Raw genomic sequence first — 21243 nt, 5'->3', positions numbered from 1 at the left:
AAAATTCCCATTTTCCCCTTGTTTTTCTCCATTTTTTCCCCATTTCTCCCCCATTTCTCCCCCAAACTCCCATTATTTCCCCATTTTTTCCCATTATTTCCCCATTTTCCCCACATTTTCCCCATTTCTCCCAGCTGAGTCCTGCCCTGCTGCAGCTGATCCCTGCTTCTTATTCCCATTTTCCCCCCATTTTTCCCCCCAAAATTCCCATTTTTTCCCCATTTTTCCCCCCAAAATGCCCATTTTCCCACCATTTTTCTCCATTTTTTCCCCATTTCTCCCCCAAACTCCCATTTTCCCCATTATTTTCCCATTTCTCCCCATTATTTTCCCATTTTTCCCAATATTTTCCCCATTTTCCCCAGCTGAGTCCCGCCCTGCCGCAGCTGATCCTGGCTCCTTCATCCCATTTTTCCTCCCATTTTTCTTCCCAAAATTCCCATTTTCCTCCTAAAATTCCCATTTTCCGTTTTTTGCCATTTTTTCCGTTTTTCCCCCATTTTTCCACCGTTTTTCTCCATTTTTTCCCCATTTCCCCCCCATTTCTCCCCCATTTCTCCCCCAAACTCCCATTTTTTCCCATTTTCCCCACATTTTCCCATTTTTCCCCAGCTGAGTCCCGCCCTGCTGCAGCTGATCCCGGCTCCTTCAGCCCATTTTCTCCCATTTTTCTCCCAAAAATTCCCATTTTCCCCCCCAAAACTCCCATTTTTCCACCGTTCTCCCACCAAAATTCCCATTTTTCCCCCATTTTTCTTCATTTTTTCTCCATTTTCTCCCCATTTCTCTCCCAAACTCCCATTTTTCCCCATTTTTCCATAAATTTTCCCATTTTTCCCCAGCTGAGTCCCGCCCTGCTGCAGCTGATCCCGGCTCCTTCACCCCATTTTCCCCCCATTTTTCTCCCCAAAATTCCCATTTCCCCCCGTTTTTCCCCATTTCTCCCCCATTTTTCCCCATTATTTCCCCATTTTTCCCCGTTATTTTCCCATTTTCCCCCCATTTCCCCCAAAATTCCCATTTCCCCCCCCGTTTTTCTGCATTTTTTCCCCATTTCCCCCCCATTTTTCTCCCCAAACTCCCATTTTTTCCCCATTTCCCCCCCATTTTTCTCCCCAAACTCCCATTTTTTCCCCATTTTCCCCCATTTTTTCCCATTTTCCCCCAATTTTTTCCCCATTTTTCCCCAGCTGAGCCCCGCCCTGCTGCAGCTGATCCCGGCTCCTTCATCCCATTTCCCCCCAAAATTCTCATTTTCCCTCCATTTTCCCCCCAAAATTCCCATTTTTCCCCCTAAAATTCCCATTTTCCCACCGTTTTTCCTCCCAAAATTCCCATTTCCCCTCATTTTTCCCCCAAAATTCCCATTTTCCCCCTAAAATTCCCATTTTCCCACGGTTTTTCCCCATTTTTCCACCATTTTTCTCCATTTTTTTTCCATTTCCCCCCCGTTTCTCCCCCAAACTCCCATTATTTCCCCATTTCTCCCCATTTTCCCCCATTTCCCCCCCAAAATTCCCATTTTTTCACCGTTTTTTTTCAATTTTTTCCCCATTTCTCTCCATTTTCCCCCCATTGTCCCCCCCCAAAATTCCCATTTGTTTCACCGTTTTTCCCCCATTTCTCCCCCATTTCTCCCCCAAACTCCCTTTTTTTCCCATTTTTTCCCATTTTTTCCCCATTTTTCCCAGGTGAGGCGTGCCCTGCTGCAGCTGACCAGCGCCCTGGCTCACCACGGATTCCTGCAGGCTCCGGGGGCCGAGGCTCTCCTGGAATTCCTGGTGCAGCAGTGCGCCCTGCCCCCCGCCACGGTGACAATTCCCAACTTTTCCCACCCTTCTCCCAAATTTTTCCACCCTTTTCCCACCCTTTTCCCAATTTCCCCCAATTTTTCCCAACTTTTCCCCAATTTTTCCCAATTTTTCCCAAATTTCCCCAATTTTTCCCCAATTTTCCCCCAATTTTTCCCAACTTTTCCCCAATTTTTCCCAATTTTTCCCAACTTTTCCCAACTTTTCCCCAATTTTTCCCAACTTTTCCCCAATTTTTCCCAATTTTTCCCAACTTTTGCCCCAATTTTTCCCAATTTTCCCCAATTTTTCCCAACTTTTCCCCAATTTCCCCCAATTTTTCCCAATTTTCCCCCCAATTTTTCCCAACTTTTCCCCAATTTTCCCATCCTTTTCCCCAATTTTCCCATCCTTTTCCCCAATTTTTCCCCAATTTTTCCCAACTTTCCCCAAATTTCCCCAACTTCCCACCCTTTTCCCAAATTTTCCTCATTTTCCCCCTCATTTCCCCACCCCTTCCCCCAATTTTCCCATCCTTTTCCCAATTTCCCCCCAATTTTTCCCTACTTTTCCCAACTTTCCCCACCCTTCTCCCAAATTTTCCCACCCTTTTCCCACCCTTTTCCCAATTTTCCCCAATTTTTCCCAACTTTTCCCCAATTTTTCCCAACTTTCCCCCATTTTTTCCCAATTTTTCCCAACTTTTCCCCAATTTTTCCCAATTTTTCCCCAATTTTCCCCCAATTTTTCCCAACTTTCCCCCATTTTTCCCCAAATTCCTCCCATTTTTCCCAATTTTCCCCATCCTTTTCCCAATTTTCCCATCCTTCTCCCAAATTTCCCTTTTCCCCCCCAATTTTACTCTTTCTTCATCCAATTTCCCCCCAATTTTCCCCATTCTTCTCCCAATTTTCCCAATTTTTCCCCATTTTTCCCCAACCTTTTCCCAATTTTTCCCAACTTTTCCCCAATTTTTCCCAATTTTTCCCAATTTTCCCCCATTTTTTCCCAATTTTCCCCAACTTTCCCCCATTTTTTCCCAATTTTTCCCAACTTTCCCCCAATTTTCCCCCAATTTTTCCCAACTTTTCCCCAATTTTTCCCAACTTTTCCCAACTTTTCCCCAATTTTCCCAACTTTTCCCCAATTTTCCCCCAATTTTTCCCAACTTTTCCCCAATTTTTCCCAACTTTTCCCAATTTTTTCCCCAATTTTTCCCAACTTCCCACCCTTTTCCCAAATTTTCCTCATTTTCCCCCTCATTTCCCCACCGCTTCCCCCAATTTTCCCATCCTTTTCCCAATTTCCCCCCAATTTTTCCCAACTTTTCCCAACTGTCCCCCACCCTTCTTCCAAATTTTCCCACCCTTTTCCCACCCTTCTCCCAATTTTCCCCAATTTTCCCAACTTTTCCCCAATTTTCCCACCCTTTTCCCAAATTTCCCCAATTTTCCCAATTTTCCCAATTTTCCCCCAATTTTTCCCATCTTTCCCCAATTCTTCCCAATTTTCCCCAATTTTCCCAATTTTCCCCAATTTTTCCCAATTTTCCCCCCAATTTTTCCCAACTTTTCCCCAATTTTCCCATCGTTTTCCCAATTTCCCCCCAATTTTCCCAATTTTTCCCAACTTTTCCCCAATTTTTCCCAACTTCCCACCCTTTTCCCAAATTTTCCTCATTTTCCCCCTCATTTCCCCACCCCTTCCCCCAATTTTCCCCATTTTTCCATTCCTTTCCCAAATTTTCCCATCCTTTTCCCAATTTCCCCCCAATTTTCCCAACTTTTCCCCAATTTTCCCATCCTTATCCCAATTTTTCCCATTTTTCCCAAATTTCCCCACTCTTTTCCCAATTTCCCTCCAATTTCCCCCCAATTTTCCCATCTTTTCCCAACTTTTCCCACCCTTTTTCCCAATATTCCCTGTCCTTCTCCCATTTTTTCTCCATTTTTCCCATTTCCCCCAATTTTCCCAATTTTTTCCCAAATTTCCCCAACCTTTTCCCAATTTTCCCCTAACTTTTCCTAAATTTCCCCATTATTCCCAATTTCCCCCCAGTTTTTCCCCATCCTTTCCCATCCTTTTCCCACCTTTTCCCCCAATTTTTCCCAACTTTTCCCAACTTTTCCCACCCTTCTCCCGCCCTTTTCCCAAATTTTCCTCATTTCCCCGTCATTTCCCCACCCTTCCCCAATTTTCCCCCTCCTTCTCCCTTTTTTCCATCATTTTTCCCCAAATTCCTCCCATTTTTCCCATTTTTCCCTGTCCTTCTCCCATTTTTCCCCCAATTTTTCCCAATTTTCCCCCAATTTTCCTCAATTTCCCCCTTTTTCCCCAATTTTCCCCATTTTTCCAATTTCCCCCCAATTTTCCCCCATTTTCCCACCCTTTTCCCAAATTTCCCTCTCCTTCTCCCATTTTTCCCCCAATTTTTCCCAAATTCCCCCCTATTTTCCCCACTTTATACCAATTTTCCCCAATTTCCCCCAATTTCCCCCAATTCTCCCCATTTTTCCCCCAATTTATCCCAATTTCCCCCCAATTTTTCCCCGATTTTCCCCAAATTCCCCAATTTTCCCCTATTTTCTCCAATTTTCCCCAATTTTCCCCCAATTTTATCCTAATTTTCCCCCAATTTTCCCCAATTTCCCCCCAATTTTCCCCCTATTTTCTCCAATTTTCCCCAATTTTCCCCCAATTTATCCCAATTTTCCCCCAATTTTCCCCCATTTTCCCAAATTTCCTTGTTCTTCTCCCATTTTCCCCCCAATTTTCCCCAATTTTCCCCAATTTCCCCCCAATTTTCCCCCAATTTCCCCCAATTTTCCCCAATTTCCTCCCAATTTTCCCCATTTTCCCCCCAATTTTCCCCAATTTATCCCAATTTTCCCCAATTTTCCCCCAATTTCCCCCAATTTTCCCCAATTTTCCCCAATTTCCTCCCAATTTTCCCCCAATTTCCCCCAATTTTCCCCAATTTCCTCCCAATTTTCCCCATTTTCCCCCCAATTTTCCCCAATTTATCCCAATTTCCCCCCAATTTTTCCCCGATTTTCCCCAATTTTCCCCAATTTCCTCCCAATTTTTCCCCAATTTTCCCCAATTTTCCCCAATTTATCCCAATTTCCCCCAATTTCCTCCCAATTTTCCCCCAATTTCCCCCAATTTTCCCCAATTTCCTCCCAATTTTCCCCATTTTCCCCCAATTTTCCCCAATTTATCCCAATTTTCCCCCAATTTTCCCCCAATTTCCCCCAATTTTCCCCAAATTTCCCCATCCTTCTCCCATTTTTCCCCAGTTTTTCCCCATTTTCCCATTTTTTGGGAATCTCTCCCGTTTTTCCCTCCCCAGCCCTCCGGAACTCCAGAGGAAATTCCCGAGGATCCGGCGGGCGACGACGTCCGGAGCGTCGCCGTCAGCACCCTGATCCTGCTCAGCTCCACCCTGCCCGACCTCAGCCAGGTGAGAGCCTGGGAAAACCCCAAAATATCCCAAAAAATTGAAAATCTGGGAATTGGATCCCAAAATTCCCAATCCTGAGGATTTAAATTCCCAATTTTGGGAGATTTCAGCCCAAAATTCCCCGTCCCGAGGGGTTCCCTGATCCTGCTCAGCTCCACCCTGCCCGACCTCAGCCAGGTGAGAGTCTGGGAAACTCCCAAAAAATCCCAAAAAAGTTGGAATTCTGGGAATTCAACCCCAAAATTCCCAATCCTGAGGATTTGAATGCCCAAACTTCCCAATCTTGGAGATTTCAGCCCAAAATTCCAACAAATTTCAACCCAAAAATTCCAAATTTGGAGAAATTTCAATCCCAAAATTGCCCCAAAATTCTCAATCCTGAGGATTTGAATTCCCAAACTTCCCAATTCTGGGAGATTTCAGCCCAAAATTCCAACAAACTTCAATCCAAAAATTCCAAATTCTGAGAAATTTCAATCCCAACATTTTTCCCAAATTCCCAATTCTGAGAAATTTCCAATCCCAAAATTTCCCCAAAATTCCCAATCCTGAGGAATTTAAATCCCCAAAATTCCCAATCCTGAGGAACTTAAATCCCCAAAATTCCCAATTTTGGGAGATTTCAGCCCAGAATTCCCAGCCTGGAGAGGATTTCAGCCCAAGATCCCAACAAAGTTCAATCCCAAAATTCCCAATCCCAAAGAATTCCAATCTCAAAATTCCCAATTCTGAGTAATTTCAATCCCAAAATTGCCCCAAAATTCCCAATCCTGAGGATTTGAATGCCCAAAATTCCCAATTTTGGGAGATTTCGGTCCAAAATTCCCCGTCCCGAGAGGATTTTATCCCAAAATTCCCAATCCTGAGGAATTACCATCCCAAAATTCCCAATCCCAAAGAATTCCAATCCCAAAATTCCCAATCCTGAGGAATTACCATCCCAAAATTCCCAATTCTGAAGATTTCAGATTCCCAAACTTCCCAATTCTGGGAGATTTCAGCCCAAAATTCCAACAAATTTCAATCCCAAAATTCCCAATCCTGAGAAATTTCCATCCCAAAATTCCCAATCCCAAAGAATTCCAATCCCCAAAATTCCCAATCCTGAGGAATTTCAATCCCCAAAATTCCCAATTCTGAGGATTTGAATTCCCAAAATTCCCAATTCTGGGAGATTTCAGCCCAGAATTCCCAGTCTGGAGAGGATTTTATCCCAAAATTCCCAATCCTGAGGAATTTCAATCCCCAAAATTCCCAATTCTGAAGATTTCAGATTCCCAAACTTCCCAATTCTGGGAGATTTCAGCCCAAAATTCCAACAAACTTCAATCCAAAAATTCCAAATTCTGAGAAATTTCAATCCCAACATTTTTCCCAAATTCCCAATTCTGAGAAATTTCCAATCCCAAAATTGCCCCAAAATTCCCAATCCTGAGGATTTGAATTCCCAAACTTCCCAATTTTGGGAGATTTCAGCCCAAAATTCCCAGCCTGGAGAGGATTTCAGCCCAAGATCCCAACAAAATTCAATCCCAAAATTCCCAATCTCGAAATTCCCAATTCTGAGAAATTTCAATCCTCAAAACTCCCAGTTCTGGGAGATTTCAGCCCAAAATTCCACCAAATTTCAATCCAAAAATTCCAAATTCGGAGAAATTTCAATCCCAAAATTGCCCCAAAATTCCCAATCCTGAGGATTTGAATTCCCAAAATTCCCAATTCTGGGAGATTTCAGCCCAAAATTCCCAGTCTGGAGAGGATTTTATCCCAAAATTCCCAATCCTGAGGAATTTAAATCCCCAAAATTCCCAATCCTGAGGAATTTAAATCCCCAAAATTCCCAATTCTGGGGAGATTTCAGCCCAAAATTCCCAGCCTAGAGAGGATTTCAGCCCAAGATCCCAACAAAGTTCAATCCCAAAATTCCCAATCCCAATGAATTCCAATCTCAAAATTCCCAATTCTGAGAAATTTCAATCCAAAAATTGCCCCAAAATTCCCAACCCTGAGGATTTGAATTCCCAAAATTCCCAATCCTGAGGAATTTCAATCCCAAAATTCCCAATCCTGAGGAATTTCAATCCCCAAAATTCCCAATCCTGAGGATTTAAATTCCCAAAATTCCCAATTTTGGGAGATTTCAGTCCAAAATTCCCAGTCACGAGAGGATTTTATCCCAAAATTCCCAATCCTGAGGAATTACCATCCCAAAATTCCCAATCCCAAAGAATTCCAATCCCCAAATTCCCAATCCTGAGGAACTTAAATCCCCAAAATTCCCAATTCTGAAGATTTCAGATTCCCAAACTTCCCAATTCTGGGAGATTTCAGCCCAAAATTCCAACAAATTTCAATCCAAAAATTCCAAATTCTGAGAAATTTCCAATCCCAACGTTTCCCCCAAATTCCCAATTCTGTGGAATTCCAATCCCAAAATTCCCAATCCTGAGGATTTGAATTCCCAAAATTCCCAATTCTGGGAGACTTCAGCCCAAAATTCCCAGCCTAGAGAGGATTTCAGCCCAAGATCCCAACAAAGTTCAATCCCAAAATTCCCAATCCCACAGAATTCCAATCTCAAAATTCCCAATTCTGAGAAATTTCAATCCCAAAATTGCCCCAAAATTCCCAATCCTGAGGATTTGAATTCCCAAAATTCCCAATCCTGGGAGATTTCAGCCCAAAATTCCAACAAATTTCAATCCCAAAATTCTCAATCCTGAGAAATTTCCAATCCCAACGTTTCCCCCAAATTCCCAATTCTGAGAAATTTCCAATCCCAAAATTCCCCCAAAATTCCCAATCCTGAGGAATTTCAATCCCAAAATTCCCAATCCTGAGGAATTCCAATCCCAAAATTCCCAATCCTGAGGATTTAAATTCCCAAAATTCCCAATTTTGGGAGATTTCAGCCCAGAATTCCCAGTCCCGAGAGGATTTTAGCCCAAAATTCCCAATCCTGAGGAATTACCATCCCAAAATTCCCAATCCCAAAGAATTCCAATCCCCAAAATTCCCAATCCTGAGGAACTTAAATCCCCAAAATTCCCAATTCTGAAGATTTCAGATTCCCAAAATTCCCAATCTTGGGAGATTTCAGCCCAAAATTCCAACAAATTTCAATCCAAAAATTCCAAATTCTGAGAAATTTCAATCCCAACATTTCCCCCAAATTCCCAATTCTGAGGAATTTCCAATCCCAAAATTGCCCCAAAATTCCCAATCCTGAGGAATTTTAATCCCCAAAATTCCCAATCCTGAGGATTTAAATTCCCAAAATTCCCAATTCTGGGAGATTTCAGCCCAAAATTCCAACAAATTTCAATCCAAAAATTCCAAATTCTGAGAAATTTCCAATCCCAAAATTGCCCCAAAATTCCCAATCCTGAGGATTTGAATTCCCAAAATTCCCAATTCTGGGAGATTTCAGCCTAAAATTCCCAGTCTGGAGAGGATTTTATCCCAAAATTCCCAATCCTGAGGAATTACCATCCCAAAATTCCCAATCCCAAAGAATTCCAATCCCAAAATTCCCAATCCTGAGGAATTACCATCCCAAAATTCCCAATTCTGAAGATTTCAGATTCCCAAACTTCCCAATTCTGGGAGATTTCAGCCCAAAATTCCAACAAATTTCAATCCAAAAATTCCAAATTCTGAGAAATTTCAATCCCAACATTTCCCCCAAATTCCTAATTCTGAGAAATTTCCAATCCCCAAATTCCCCCAAAATTCCCAATCCTGAGGAATTTCAATCCCCAAAATTCCCAATCCTGAGGATTTGAATTCCCAAAATTCCCACTTCTGGGAGATTTCAGCCCAGAATTCCCAGCCTGGAGAGGATTTCAGCCCAATATCCCAACAAATCCCAATCCCAAAATTTCCCCAAAATTCCCAATCCTGAGGGATTTCAAGTCCCAAAATTCCCAATCCTGGGAGATTTCAGGCCCCCATTTATTCTCATTTATTCCCCAATTTTCCCCCATTTATTTCCCAGTTTTTCCCATTTATTTCCCCTTTTTTCTCATTTATTTCCCAGTTTTTTCCCATTTATTTCCTAATTTTTTTCCCATCGATTCTCCATGTATTCCCCATATATTTCCCAATTTTTCCCCATGATTTCCCATAATTTTCCCATTTATTCCCCCTTTATCCTCATTCATCCCCATTCATCCCCATTCATTCCCATTTATCCCCATTCATTCCCATTCCATTCATTCCCATTCATTCCCATTTATTCCCATTCATTCCCGTTTATCCCCCTTCATCCCCATTCATTCTCATTGATCCCCATTCATTCCCCATTCATTCCCCATTGATCCCCATCGATCCCCATTGATCCCCATCCATCCCCATTGATCCCCATTGATCCCCATTGATCCCCATTGATCCCCATTGATCCCCATTGATCCCCATCCATCCCCATTGATCCCCATTGATCCCCATTGATCCCCATTCATTCCCCATTGATCCCCATTGATCCCCATTGATCCCCATTCATCCCCATTCATCCCCATTCATCCCCATTCATCCCCATTGATCCCCATCCATCCCCATCCATCCCCATCCATCCCCATTGATCCCCATTGATCCCCATGGATCCCCATTGATCCCCATCCATCCCCATCGATCCCCATCCATCCCCATTGATCCCCATTGATCCCCATTGATCCCCATCCATCCCCATCCATCCCCATTGATCCCCATTGATCCCCATCAATCCCCATTGATCCCCATCCATCCCCATTGATCCCCATCCATCCCCATTGATCCCCATTGATCCCCATCGATCCCCATTGATCCCCATCCATCCCCATTGATCCCCATCCATCCCCATTGATCCCCATTGATCCCCATCCATCCCCATTGATCCCCATCAATCCCCATCCATCCCCATTGATCCCCATCCATCCCCATCCATCCCCATTGATCCCCATTGATCCCCATTGATCCCCATTGATCCCCATCGATCCCCATTGATCCCCATAGATCCCCATTGATCCCCATCCATCCCCATCCATCCCCATTGATCCCCATCCATCCCCATCCATCCCCATTGATCCCCATTGATCCCCATTGATCCCCATTGATCCCCATCGATCCCCATTGATCCCCATTGATCCCCATCCATCCCCATTGATCCCCATTGATGTTTCCCCTCTCTCTCCCCTCAGGCTCTGTTCCAGTTCCTGCTGCCTCGGCTGCTGCTCCCGGGTTTGTCCCCGGCCCTGCCCCCGCTGTGTCGCAGCCTCGCCCTCCTGGCCCCCCGAGTCCTGCAGGAGCCCCCGGCCCAGCCCGACGGTAACGCCCCATTCCCCAGTTCCTAAAAAATCCTGGGAATTCCCAAAGACTCCCTGGAATTCCCAAAAAAACCCCGGGAATTTCCAAAAAACCCCCAGGAATTCCAAAATATAGAGACCAAAAAACCTCGGGAATTCCCAAAAAAACCCTGGGAATTCCAGAAAACAGAGACCAAAAAACCCTGGGAATTCCCAAAAACATCCCCGGAGTTCCAAAAGAAAGAGCCCAAAAAATCCCCAGGAATTCCCAAAAAACCCCCAGGAAAATTCCCAAAAAGTCACTGAGGATTCCAAAACAAAGAGCCCAAAACCTCCCAGGAATTCCCATAAAAATCCTGGGAATTGCCAAAACAAAGAGCCCAAAAAATCCCTGGGAATTCCTAAAAAACCCCAGGAATTCCCAAAAAAACCCTGGGAATTCCAAAACAAAGAGCAAAAAACCCCTGGGAATTCCCAAGAAATCCCAAGGAAAATTCCCAAAAAAACCCCAGGAATTCCCAAAAAGTCACTGAGAATTCCAAAACAAAGAGACCAAAAAATCCCTGGGAATTGCCAAAAACCCCCGGGAATTTAAAAAGAAAAAGCCCAAAAAACCTCTGGGAATTCCCCAAAATCCCCAGGAAATCCCACAAAGCCCCTGGGAATTCCTAAAAAGTCTCCAGGAATTCCCAACAAATCTTGAAAATTCCCAAGAAACCCTCAGGAAATCCCATAAAAATCCTGGGAATTAAAAAAACCCTGGGAAATCCCAAAATACCCCAGGGAATTCCCAAAAACCCCTGGGAATTCCCAAAAAACCCCTGGGAATTCCCAAAAAAATCCCCTCTAATTCCTGGAAAATCCTGGGAATTCCCAAAAAACCTGCCAGGAACTCAAAAAAAACCACCAACCCCCCTGGGAATTCCCAAAAATCCCCCAGGAATTCCCAAAAAAAGCCCAAAGAATTTTCAGGAATCCCAGGAATTCCCGAAAAATTCTTGGGAATTCAGGCCCATCCCAGGATTTGATTTTTCCCTCCCATTTTTCCTTTTCCTTTTCCAGGAACTCTGCCGTCCCCGCAGGCCCTGACCGTGAGGCTGCTGGTGAGTGCCTGGAATTTTCTGGAATTCTCTGGAATTTTCTGGGAATTATACAGGGAATTGTCTGGAATTTGCTGGGAATTTCTTGGGAATTTGCTGGGAATTTTGTGGGATTTTTTGATTTTTCCAGGAATTTTACTGGAAATTTTCTGGCCTTTTTTGGGAATTCCCAGAGATTTTCCAGGAATTTCCTGGCATTTTTCAGGAATTTTACAGGGAATTTCCTGAAATTTTATGGGAATTTTGACAGGGAATTGTCAGGAATTTAATGGGAATTTCTTGAAAACTTTCTGGGAATTTTATGGGAAATTTTTTTTTCCTTTTTCTGGGATTTTTTCTTATTTTTCCAGGAATTTTAAAGGGAATTTTCTGGGAATTTTTTGGCCTTTTTTTTGAATTTCCCAGAAATTTTACAGGAATTTTGTGGGAATTTCCCATGGATTTTACCGGGAATTTTCAGGAATTTTATGGGAATTTCTTGATCATTTTGTGGGAATTTTGTTGGATTTCCCCAGAAATTTTACAGGGACTTTCCTGGGAATTTTCCAGGGAATTTTCAGGAATTTTATGGGAATTTCTTGAAATTTTTCTGGAATTTTTACGGGAATTTTTTGGCATTTTCCAGGGAATTTTCTGGGATTTAAAAAAACTTTTCCAGGAATTTTCCAGGGAATGTCCTGAAAATGTTGTGGGAATTTTCTGGGAGTTTTGGGGAATTTGCCAGAAATTTTCTGGGAATTTTGTGGGAACTTCTTGGGAATTTTTTGGGAATTTTACACAAATTTAATGGGAAATTTTCAGCAATTTACTGATAATTTTATGGGAATTTTGTGGGATTTTTCCAGGAATTTTAAAGGGAATTTTCTGGCCTTTTTTTGGAATTTCCCAGAAATTTTCTGGGAATTTCCTGGGAATTTCCCAGGGATTTTGGGGGAATTTCACAGGGAATTTTCAGGAATTTTATGGGAATTTCTTGATCATTTTTTGGGAATTTTATGGGAATTTTTCAGGAATTTACTGATAATTTTGTGGGATTTTTCCGGGAATTTTACAAGGAATTTCCTGGAAATTTTCCAGGTATTTTATGGGAATTTTTCAGGAATTTTCTGACATTTTCTGGGAATTTTACAGGGAATTTTCAAAAATTTTATGGGAATTTCTTGAAAACTTTCTGGGAATTTTACAGGATTTTTTTTTAATTTTCTGGGAATTTTCTAGGATTTATGAAAAAATTTTCCAGGAATTTTCCAGGGAATTTCCTGAAAATGTTTGGGGATTTTCTGGCCTTTTTTGGGAATTTGCCAGAAATTTTCTGGGAATTTTGTGGGAATTTCCATGGGACTTTTTGGGAATTTTACAGGGAATTTTCAGGAATTTTTTGGGAATTTCTTGATCATTTTTTGGGAATTTTATGGGAATTTACTGATAACTTTATGGGGGGAATTTTCTGGGATTTTTCCAGGAATTCTACAGGGAATTTCCTGAAATTTTATGGGAATTTCCTGGGAATTTTCCAGGTATTTTGTGGGAATTTTACAGGAATTTTATGGAAACTTCTTGAAAATTTTCTGGGAATTTCACGTTCCCGCTTTCCCAGGCGGTTCCCGTTCCCATTCCCGTTCTCACTCCCGTTCCCATTCCCGATTTTCCCGTTCCCGTTTTTCCCATTTTCACTCCGTTCCTGTTCCCATTCCCGTTTTTATTCCCAATTTTCCCGTTCCCATTTTTCCCATTCTCACTTCCATTTCCATTCCCACTTTCCCAGACAGTTTTCATTCCCATTTTTCTGTTTCCATTCCCAATTTTCCCAGTTTCATTCCCATTTTTCCCAGTTTCATTCCCAATTTTCCCAGTTTTATTCCCATTCCCATTTTTCCTCTTCTCACTCCTGTTCCCGCTTTCCCAGGCAGTTTTCATTCCTGATTTTCCCATTCCCGTTCCCATTTCCCATTCTCACTCCTGTTCCCATTCCCGATTTTCCCGTCCCGTTTTCCCATTCTCACTCCTGTTTCCCTTCCCATTCCCATTTTCCCATTCCTGTTCCCATTCCCGATTTTCCCATTCTCCCGTTCCCGATTTTCCCAGTTTTATTCCCATTCCCCATTCCCATTCCCCATTCCCATTTTTCCCATTCCCCATTCCCCATTCCCCATTCCCATTCCCCATTCCCATTCCCCATTCCCATTCCCCATTCCCCATTCCCATTCCCCATTCCCCATTCCCCATTCCCATTCCCATTCCCCATTCCTGTTCCCATTCCCATTCCCATTTTCCCGTTCCCATTCCCATTCCCATTCCCATTCCCATTCCCCATTCCCATCCCCATTCCCCATTCCCCATTCCCCATCCCCATTCCCATTCCCCATTCCCATTCCCCATTCCCCATTCCCCATTCCCATTCCCCATTCCCATTCCCATTCCCATTCCCCATCCCCATCCCCATCCCCATTCCCATTCCCCATTCCCATTCCCATTCCCATTCCCCATTCCCATTCCCATTCCCCATTCCCATTCCCATTCCCATTCCCCATCCCCATTCCCCATTCCCATCCCCATTCCCCATTCCCATTCCCATTCCCATTCCCCATTCCCATTCCCATTCCCATTCCCCATCCCCATTCCCATTCCCCATTCCCCATTCCCATTCCCCATTCCCATTCCCATTCCCCATTCCCATTCCCATTCCCATTCCCCATCCCCATTCCCCATTCCCATCCCCATTCCCCATTCCCATTCCCATTCCCATTCCCATTCCCCATTCCCATTCCCATTCCCCATTCCCATTCCCATTCCCCATTCCCATTCCCATTCCCATTCCCCATTCCCCATTCCCATTCCCATTCCCCATTCCCATTCCCATTCCCATTCCCATTCCCCATTCCTGTTCCCATTCCCATTCCCATTTTCCCGTTCCCATTCCCATTCCCATTCCCATTCCCATTCCCATTTTTCCCATTCCCCATTTTCCCATTCCCATTTTTCCCGTTCTCACTCCCGTTCTCATTCCCGTTCCCATTCCCATTTCCCCGTTCTCATTCCCGTTCCCATTCCCAATTTTCCCAATCCCATTCCTGATTTTCCCGTTCTCACTCCCATTCCCGTTCCCATTCCCGATTTTCCCATTCCCATTTCCCCGTTCTCACTCCCATTCCCGTTCCCATTCCCGATTTTCCCGTCTCCATTCCCATTCCCATTTTTCCCGTTCCCACTCCCATTTCCATCCCGCTTTCCCAGGAGGTTCCCATTCCCGATTTTCCCATTTTCCCGTTCCCATTCCGGATTTTCCCAGTTTTATTCCCGTTCCCATTTTCCCGTTCTCACTCCTGTTCCCGCTTTCCCAGGCGGTTTCCATTCCCGGTTTTCCCATTCCCCATTCCCATTTCCCCGTTCTCACTCCTGTTCTCGTTCCCATTCCCGTTCCCATTCCCGATTTTCCCATTCCCATTTTCCCATTCCCATTCCCATTCCCATTTTCCCGTTCCCATTCCCGTTCCCATTCCCGATTTCCCCGTTCCCAATTTTCCCATTCCCATTTTCCCGTTTTCACTCGCATTCCCGATTTTCCCATTCCCAATCCCATTTTCCCCTTCTCACTTCCCTTCCCATTCCCATTTTCCCGTTCCCGTTTCCATTCCTGATTTTCCCGTTCTCACTCCCTTTCCTGATTTTCCCATTCCTGTTTCCATTCCCATTTTCCCATTCCCATTTTCCCCTTCTCACTCCTATTCCCATCCCAAATTTTCCCATTCCCCATTTTTCCATTCCCATTTTCCCGTTCTCACTCCCATTCCCATTCCCATTCCCGTTTCCATTCCCAATTTTCCCATTCCCATTTTTCCCATTCCCATTTTTCACATTCCCATTCCCATTTTCCCGTTCCCATTCCCCATTTTTCCTGTTCTCACTCCCATTCCCATTCTCATTCCCAATTTTCCCATTCCCATTCCCATTTTCCCGTTCTCACTCCCGTTCCCATTCCCATTTTTCCCATTCCCATTTTCCCATTCCCATTTTTCCCATTCCCATTTTTCCCATTCCCATTTTTCCCATTCCCATTTTCCCATTCCCATTTTCCCATTCCCATTTTCCCGTTCCCGTTCCCATTCCCATTTTCCCATTCCCGTTTCTATTCCTGATTTTCCCATTCTCACTCCCATTCCCATTTTCCCGTTCCCATTCCCATTTTCCCGTTCCCATTCACATTCCCATTCCCGATTTTCCCGTTCTCACTCCTGTTCCCAATCCCGTTCCCAATCCCATTCCCGTTCCCAATCCTGTTCCCATTCCCATTTTCCCGTTCCCATTCCCGATTTTCCCGTTCCCATTCCCATTTTTCCCGTTCTCACTCCCGTTCCCGTTTCCAATACCGTTCCCGTTCCCAATTTCTCCGTTCCCATTTTCCCATTTTCCCGTTCTCACTCCCGTTCCCATTCCCATTTTCCCATTCCCATTCCCATTTTCCCATTCTCATTCCCATTTTCCCGTTCCCATTCCCATTTTCCCGTTCCCACTCCCGTTCCCATTCCCATTTTCCCATTCCCATTTTCCCGTTCTCACTCCCGTTCCCATTCCCATTTTCCCATTTTTCCCGTTCTCACTCCCGTTCCCATTCCCATTTTTCCCGTTCCCATTCCCATTCCTGATTTTCCCATTTTTCCCGTTCTCACTCCCATTCCCATTTTCCCATTCCCACTCCCAATTTTCCCATTTCCCCGTTCTCACTCCCGTTCCCATTCCCAATCCCATTTTCCCGTTCTCACTCCCATTCCCATTTTCCCATTCCCATTCCCGATTTTCCCATTTTTCCCGTTCTCACTCTCGTTCCCATTCCCATTCCTGTTTTCCCATTCCCATTTTCCCATTCCCATTTTTCCCGTTCCCATTCCCATTTCCCCGTTCTCACTCCCGCTCCCTCTCTCCCAGGCCGTCTCCTCCCGTCCCTGGGCGAGCGGCGGCCGCGCCGTCCCCGCCCTGCGCCTGCTCCGCCAGCTCCGCATCCACCCCCAGCTGGAGAAACTCTGGGAGCAGCGAATTCCCGAGCTCCTGCAGCACCTGCAGGGTGGGAACCGCCCCGTCCTGGGGCAAAAAACCCCGAGTTTGGGCAATTCCCCTCCCCCACACCAAAACAACCCATCCCGCCCGGGAAACGCGGGCCCGGGGTGGGGGTGGGATTCCCTGGGATTGGGGAGTTGGGGAGGGGGGAAGAGGGGCTGGGATTGGGGGATAATGGGATCTGTGGGGTAATGGGATCTGTGGGATCTGTGGGAAAATGGGATCGATGGGATCTGTGGGATCTGTGGGATAATGGGATTGATGGGATTTGTCGGATCTGTGGGATTGATGGAATTTGTGGGATCTGTGGGATAATGGGATTGATAGGATCTGTGGGATCTGTGAGATAATGGGATTGATGGGATAATGGGATCCATGGGATAATGGGATTGATGGAATCTGTGGGATCCGTGGGAAAATGGGATTGATGGGATCTGTGGGATAATGGGATTGATGGGATCTGTGGGATATTGGGATTGATGGAATTTGTGGGATAATGGGATCCATGGGATAATGGGATTGATGGGATCTGTGGGATCCGTGGGAAAATGGGATTGATGGGATCTGTGGGATAATGGGATTGATGGGATCTGTGGGATAATGGGATTGATGGGATCTGTGGGATCTGTGAGATAATGGGATTGATGGGATCTGTGGGATTTGTGGGATAATGGGATTGATGGGATCTGTGGGATAATCGGATTGATGGGATCTGTGGGATTTGTGGGATAATGGGATTGATGGGATCTGTGGGATAATCGGATTGATGGGATCTGTGGGATCTGTGGGATAATGGGATTGATGGGATCTGTGGGATCTGCAGGATAATGGGATTGATGGGATCTGTGGGATAATGGGATTGATGGGATCTGTGGGATAATGGGATTGATGGGATTTGTGGGATCTGTGGGATAATGGGATTGATGGGATCTGTGGGATCTGTGGGAAAATGGGATTGATGGGACCTGTGGGATAATGGGATTGATGGGATCGGTGGGATAATGGGATTGATGGGATTTGTGGGACCTGTGGGATAATGGGATTGATGGGATTTGTGGGATAATGGGATTGATGGGATCTGTGGGATAATGGGATTGATGGGATTTGTGGGATAATGGGATTGATGGGATCTGTGGGATAATGGGATCTGTGGGATCTGTGGGATAATGGGATTGATGGGATCTGTGGGATAATGGGATTGATGGGGTCTGTGGGAAAATGGGATTGATGGGATCTGTGGGATAATGGGATTGATGGGATTTGTGGGATAATGGGATTGATGGGATCTGTGGGATAATGGGATTGATGGGATTTGTGGGATAATGGGATTGATGGGATCTGTGGGATAATGGGATCTGTGGGATCTGTGGGATAATGGGATTGATGGGATCTGTGGGATAATGGGATTGATGGGGTCTGTGGGAAAATGGGATTGATGGGATCTGTGGGATAATGGGATTGATGGGATTTGTGGGATAATGGGATTGATGGGATCTGTGGGATAATGGGATCCGTGGGAAAATGGGATTGATGGGATCTGTGGGATAATGGGATTGATGGGAAATTGGGATTGATGGGGTTTATGGGATCTGTGGGAAAATGGGATTGATGGGATCCATGTGGTTTATGGGGTTTATGGGATAACGGGATCTATGGGAAAATGGGATTGATGGGAAAATGGGATTGATGGGATAATGAGATTGATGGGGTTTATGGGATTGATGGGGTTTATGGGATAATGGGGTTGCTGGGATTGAAGGGATTAGTGGGATAATGAGATCCATGGGAAACTTTGATATATGGGTTTTATGGGAAAACGGGATTGATGGGATCTGTGGGAAAATGGGATTGATGGGATCCATGGGGTTTATGGGATAATGGGATTGATGGGATCCATGGGGTTTATGGGATAATGGGATTGATGGGATCCATGGGGTGTATGGGGAAATTGGATTGATGGGATTTGTGGGATTTATGGGTTGTATGGGATAATGGGATTGATGGGATTGATGAGAAAATGGATTGATGGGGTTTATGGGATCTGTGGGAAAATGGGAATTATGGGATTTGTGGGGTTTGTGGGATAATGGGATCGATGGGAAAATGGGATTGATGGGAAAATGGGATCCATGGGGTTTATGGGATAATGGGATTGATGGGGTTTATGGGAAAATGGGATTGATGGGATTGATGGGATAATGGGATTGATGGGATTGATGAGAAAATGGATTGATGGGGTTTATGGGATCTGTGGGAAAATGGGAATTATGGGATTCGTGGGGTTTATGGGATAATGGGATCGATGGGAAAATGGGATTGATGGGGTTGATGGGGTTCATGGGATTTGTGGGATAATGGGATCCATGGGAAAATGGGATCCATGGGAAAATGGGATTGATGGGGTTTATGGGATAATGGGATTTATGGGATTTATGGGGTGTATGGGAAAATGGGATTGATGGGATCCATGGGATTGATGGGGTTTATGGGATTGTGGGATAATGGGATCCATGGGGTTTATGGGATAATGGGATTTATGGCATTGATGGGAAAATGGATTGATGGGGTTTATGGGATCTGTGGGAAAATGGGAATTATGGGATCTGTGGGGTTTATAGGATATGTGGGAAAATGGGATTGATGGGATCCATGGGGTTTATGGGATCTGTGGGATAATGGGATCCATAGGAAAATGGATTCCCAATTCCATTCCCGTCCCACATTCCCAGAGCCCTCAGAATTCCCAAAATCCCGATTGTTTTTTTTCCCCCCCAGAGAACCCCGAGAATTCCCTGGACCAGGAGGAATGGGAGGAGAAGCTGCTCCAGGTGAGGATCCCGGGAATTCCAGGGAAGCTTTTCCCGGATTTCAGCCCTGGATTGGGAATCCTGGATTGGGAAAAGGGCGGGGAACTCAAATTCCAGGAAGATTTTCCCCATGGAACTGGGGAGGGTTCTTAAAATTCCATGGGAATTTGGGGTGGAAAACCAGAATTCCAAAATTTCCTGAGCATTCCGTGGGGAAATTTGGGATGGGAAACCGGAATTCCAAAGATTCCTTAGAATTCCAAAGGGGTTTTGGGATGGAAAAACCTGGAATTCCAAAGGGATTTTGGGATGGGAATCCAGAATTCCAAAGATTCCTTAGAATTCCAAAGGGGTTTTGGGATGGAAAAACCTGGAATTCCAAAGGGGTTTTGGGATGGGAATCCAGAATTCCAAAGGGATTTTGGGATGGGAAACCAGAATTCCAAAGATTTCTTAGAATTCCGAAGGGGTTTTCGGACGGGAATCCAGAATTCCAAAGGGTTCTCAGCATTCCATGGGAAATTGGGATGGAAAACCGGAATTCCAAAGGGATTTGGGGAAGGGAGACCAGAATTCCAAAGGGATTTTCCATGGGAATTTGGGATGGGAAGGGAGAATTCCAAAGGGATTTTGGGATGCAAAAACGAGAATTCCAGAGGGTTCTCAGCATTCCATGGGAATTTGGGGGTGGGAAACCGGAATTCCCAAGGGATTTTGGGGATGGGAAAGGAGAATTCCCAGGGGATTTTCCGTGGAATTTTGGGATTCTGGGCTGGAATTCCCGGGATTCCCATCCCCCATCCCCCGTCCCAGTTCCTGCAGGAATCCCTGGAATCCATCCCGGAGAAATCCTGGATTTGTGCCGTGGTGACCGAGAGCTCCCGGCAGCTCCGAGCCTGCGACCAGGAGGAAAAGGTGGGAAAAGTCTGGGAATGGGGAAAAATGGGAATGGGGAAAAATAATTTGGGAGTGCGGGAAAATAATCAGGGAATGGGGAAAATAATCTGGGAATGGGGAATAAAATCTGGGAATGGGGAAAATAATCTGGGATTGGGGGAAAAAAATTGGGATTGGAAGAATCTGGGATTGGGGAAAAAATCTGGGAATGGGGGAAATCTGGGAATGGGGAAAAACTGGGAATGGGGAAAAACTGGGAATGGGGGAAAAATAATCTGGGAATGGGGAAAAATGTGGGAATGGGGAAAATCTGGGAATGGGGAAAAAACTGGGAATGGGGGAAAAATAATCTGGGATTGGGGAAATCTGGGATTGGGGAAAAATGGGAATGGGGAAAATCTGGGAATGGGAAAATCTGGGAATGGGGAAAATCTGGGAATGGGGAAATCTGGGAATGGAGAAAAATAATCTGGGATTGGGGAAATCTGGGAATGGGGAAAATAATCTGGGAATGGGGAAAAAACTGGGAATGGGGAAAAAACTGGGAATGGGGGGAAAATCTGGGATTGGGAAATAAAATCTGGGAATGGGGAAAATATCCTGGGAATGGGGAAAAATAATCTGGGAATGGGGAAAAAATCTGGGAATGAGGAAATGTAGGAATGGGAAAAATAATCTGGGAATGGGGGAAAAATCTGGGAATGGGGAATAAAATCTGGGAATGGGGAAAAATGTGGGAATGGAAAAATAATCTGGGAACGGGGAAAAAATGTGGGAATGGGGGAAAATCTGGGAATTTTCCTGTAGGAATGTGCTTTTTTCGATTATGGAGTCATAAAACAAAATTTGGGGTTT

At 44.7% G+C, this 21243-nt stretch overlaps 1 protein-coding gene across 1 annotated transcript in view; it reads left to right on the top strand.

Moving 5' to 3' along the window:
- The window catches only part of MROH1 (maestro heat like repeat family member 1), a gene marked incomplete at its 5' end in the record, with an annotated part of 113623 nt that overhangs the window by 33985 nt on the left and 58395 nt on the right, over window positions 1-21243 (top strand). Inside the window, 7 exons of the mRNA XM_084227466.1 lie at window positions 1692-1811; window positions 5143-5253; window positions 10428-10554; window positions 11595-11635; window positions 16556-16691; window positions 19460-19512; window positions 20305-20406. Coding sequence (XP_084083592.1) covers window positions 1692-1811; window positions 5143-5253; window positions 10428-10554; window positions 11595-11635; window positions 16556-16691; window positions 19460-19512; window positions 20305-20406 — 690 coding nt within the window. The remainder of the gene's footprint in view (window positions 1-1691; window positions 1812-5142; window positions 5254-10427; window positions 10555-11594; window positions 11636-16555; window positions 16692-19459; window positions 19513-20304; window positions 20407-21243) is intronic.

Source organism: Fringilla coelebs (genome assembly GCF_963513975.1).
Source record: "Fringilla coelebs genome assembly, contig: SCAFFOLD_153, whole genome shotgun sequence".
NCBI lineage: Eukaryota > Metazoa > Chordata > Aves > Passeriformes > Fringillidae > Fringilla > Fringilla coelebs.
This window is presented reverse-complemented; position numbering and strand designations above follow the sequence as displayed.